General features: G+C 46.1%; 1 protein-coding gene across 1 annotated transcript in view; it reads right to left on the reverse strand.

Annotated features, from left to right (window-relative positions):
• Positions 1 to 408: 408 nt before the first annotated feature.
• Positions 409 to 1,386, reverse strand: part of LOC112071241 (epoxide hydrolase 1) — a 50,863-nt gene continuing 49,885 nt past the window's right edge. Inside the window, exons 5-6 of the mRNA XM_070439317.1 lie at positions 811 to 832; positions 409 to 682 (exon numbers count right to left, since the gene is read on the reverse strand). Coding sequence (XP_070295418.1) covers positions 409 to 682; positions 811 to 832 — 296 coding nt within the window. The remainder of the gene's footprint in view (positions 683 to 810; positions 833 to 1,386) is intronic.

Here is a 1,386-nt window from a genome sequence, read left to right on the forward strand (position 1 = left end):
CACATCATTTATAACTAGGGATGCAGAAGAGTTAGTGCTATGACCTGGTCTAAACCCACTTATTTCATTTAAAATACATTTCAAAGACACAAAAGATCTTAGGATTCTAATACTTTAGCTAGGCAAGAAAGTTTAGAAATAGGCCAATAATGATTTAGGGCACAATGGTCACCACCTTTGAAGGTTGGAGTACATGGGCCGTCTTCCAAACCTTGGTGCCAGTACCAGATATAAATCGTCAGGTTAAAGATTCAGCCATCAGGGGGACAGAGAGCTGCAGCAAATCTGGATCAAGCATATCACCAGGTGTGTGGTGGTGGTGTTAGGAGTACTACAGACCGATGGTAAAAACTGACCAACAAAGCAGTCCATTCATGCTCAAACAACAAGCCTGGGAGTTGTGGGTCATCAAAACGCCAGGTGAAATATCAGGTAAAATAAAGCTGTGACATTCTCACCAGCGGAGTCTGGCTTGGTGCCCTGGATGTGCAGGTAGCCAGTCTCTCTGATGATCTCATAGATGTTCCTTTCCATGAAACCTACTGAACCAAACAGCCTTCTGACATCCTCCCGGGTGAACCCAACCAGCCAGGGCACGTAGCGGCCAATCAGGATGGAAAACAGGACACCGAACCCCCTCAGTTTGCTAGTTAACATGTTGAGGTGGAGACCCTTCACACACCTACACAGTAGCACAGGAAGAGAAGATAAAGAGTGTGGTCATCCAACAGAGAAATCTTTCTGCTTGATGGTTACAGTGTTGATGTTCTGAAGACATTTTCTTCTGTGTACACTAAATGTCCCCGTGACCTAGCGTTTCCCAAACTCAGTCCTGGGGACCACAAGGGGGACACGTTGTGTTTTTCTTTGCTCTTAATTAAAATACTCAAACTTGATGAGTTAAATCAGCTGTGTAGTGCTGTACAGCAAACACCCAAATGTGAACACCTTGGGAGTCCCCGGGAGAGAGATTGGGATACGCCACCCTAACCCTTCCATATTTGCAGATATGACAGTTCTGGATAGGTACAATCAGTGTAATGGTGGCAATTCCACCATATTGTTCCCACTAACAGATCAACAAATATCAAAAGGGTTTGAGTTCCAAGGGGAAGGACTAGAGAGAGAATTGGGGCCGGCTGTCTGTTATTTTTTTTAAATTAAGTCAGTTAAGAACACATTCTTATTTACAGGGGACGGCCTCCCCAGCCAAACCCGGACGACGCTGGGCCAATTGTCCACCGCCCTATCGGACTCCCAATCACGACCGGTTGTGATACAGCCTGGAATCGAACCAGGGTGGTTGTAGTGACGCCTTTAGCACTGAGATGCGGTGCTTTAGACCGCTGAACCAGGGTGGTTGTAGTGAAGCCTTTAGCACTGAGA

The sequence above is a fragment of the Salvelinus sp. IW2-2015 genome, unplaced genomic scaffold (genome assembly GCF_002910315.2).
Source record: "Salvelinus sp. IW2-2015 unplaced genomic scaffold, ASM291031v2 Un_scaffold1553, whole genome shotgun sequence".
Classification (NCBI taxonomy): Eukaryota; Metazoa; Chordata; class Actinopteri; order Salmoniformes; family Salmonidae; genus Salvelinus; species Salvelinus sp. IW2-2015.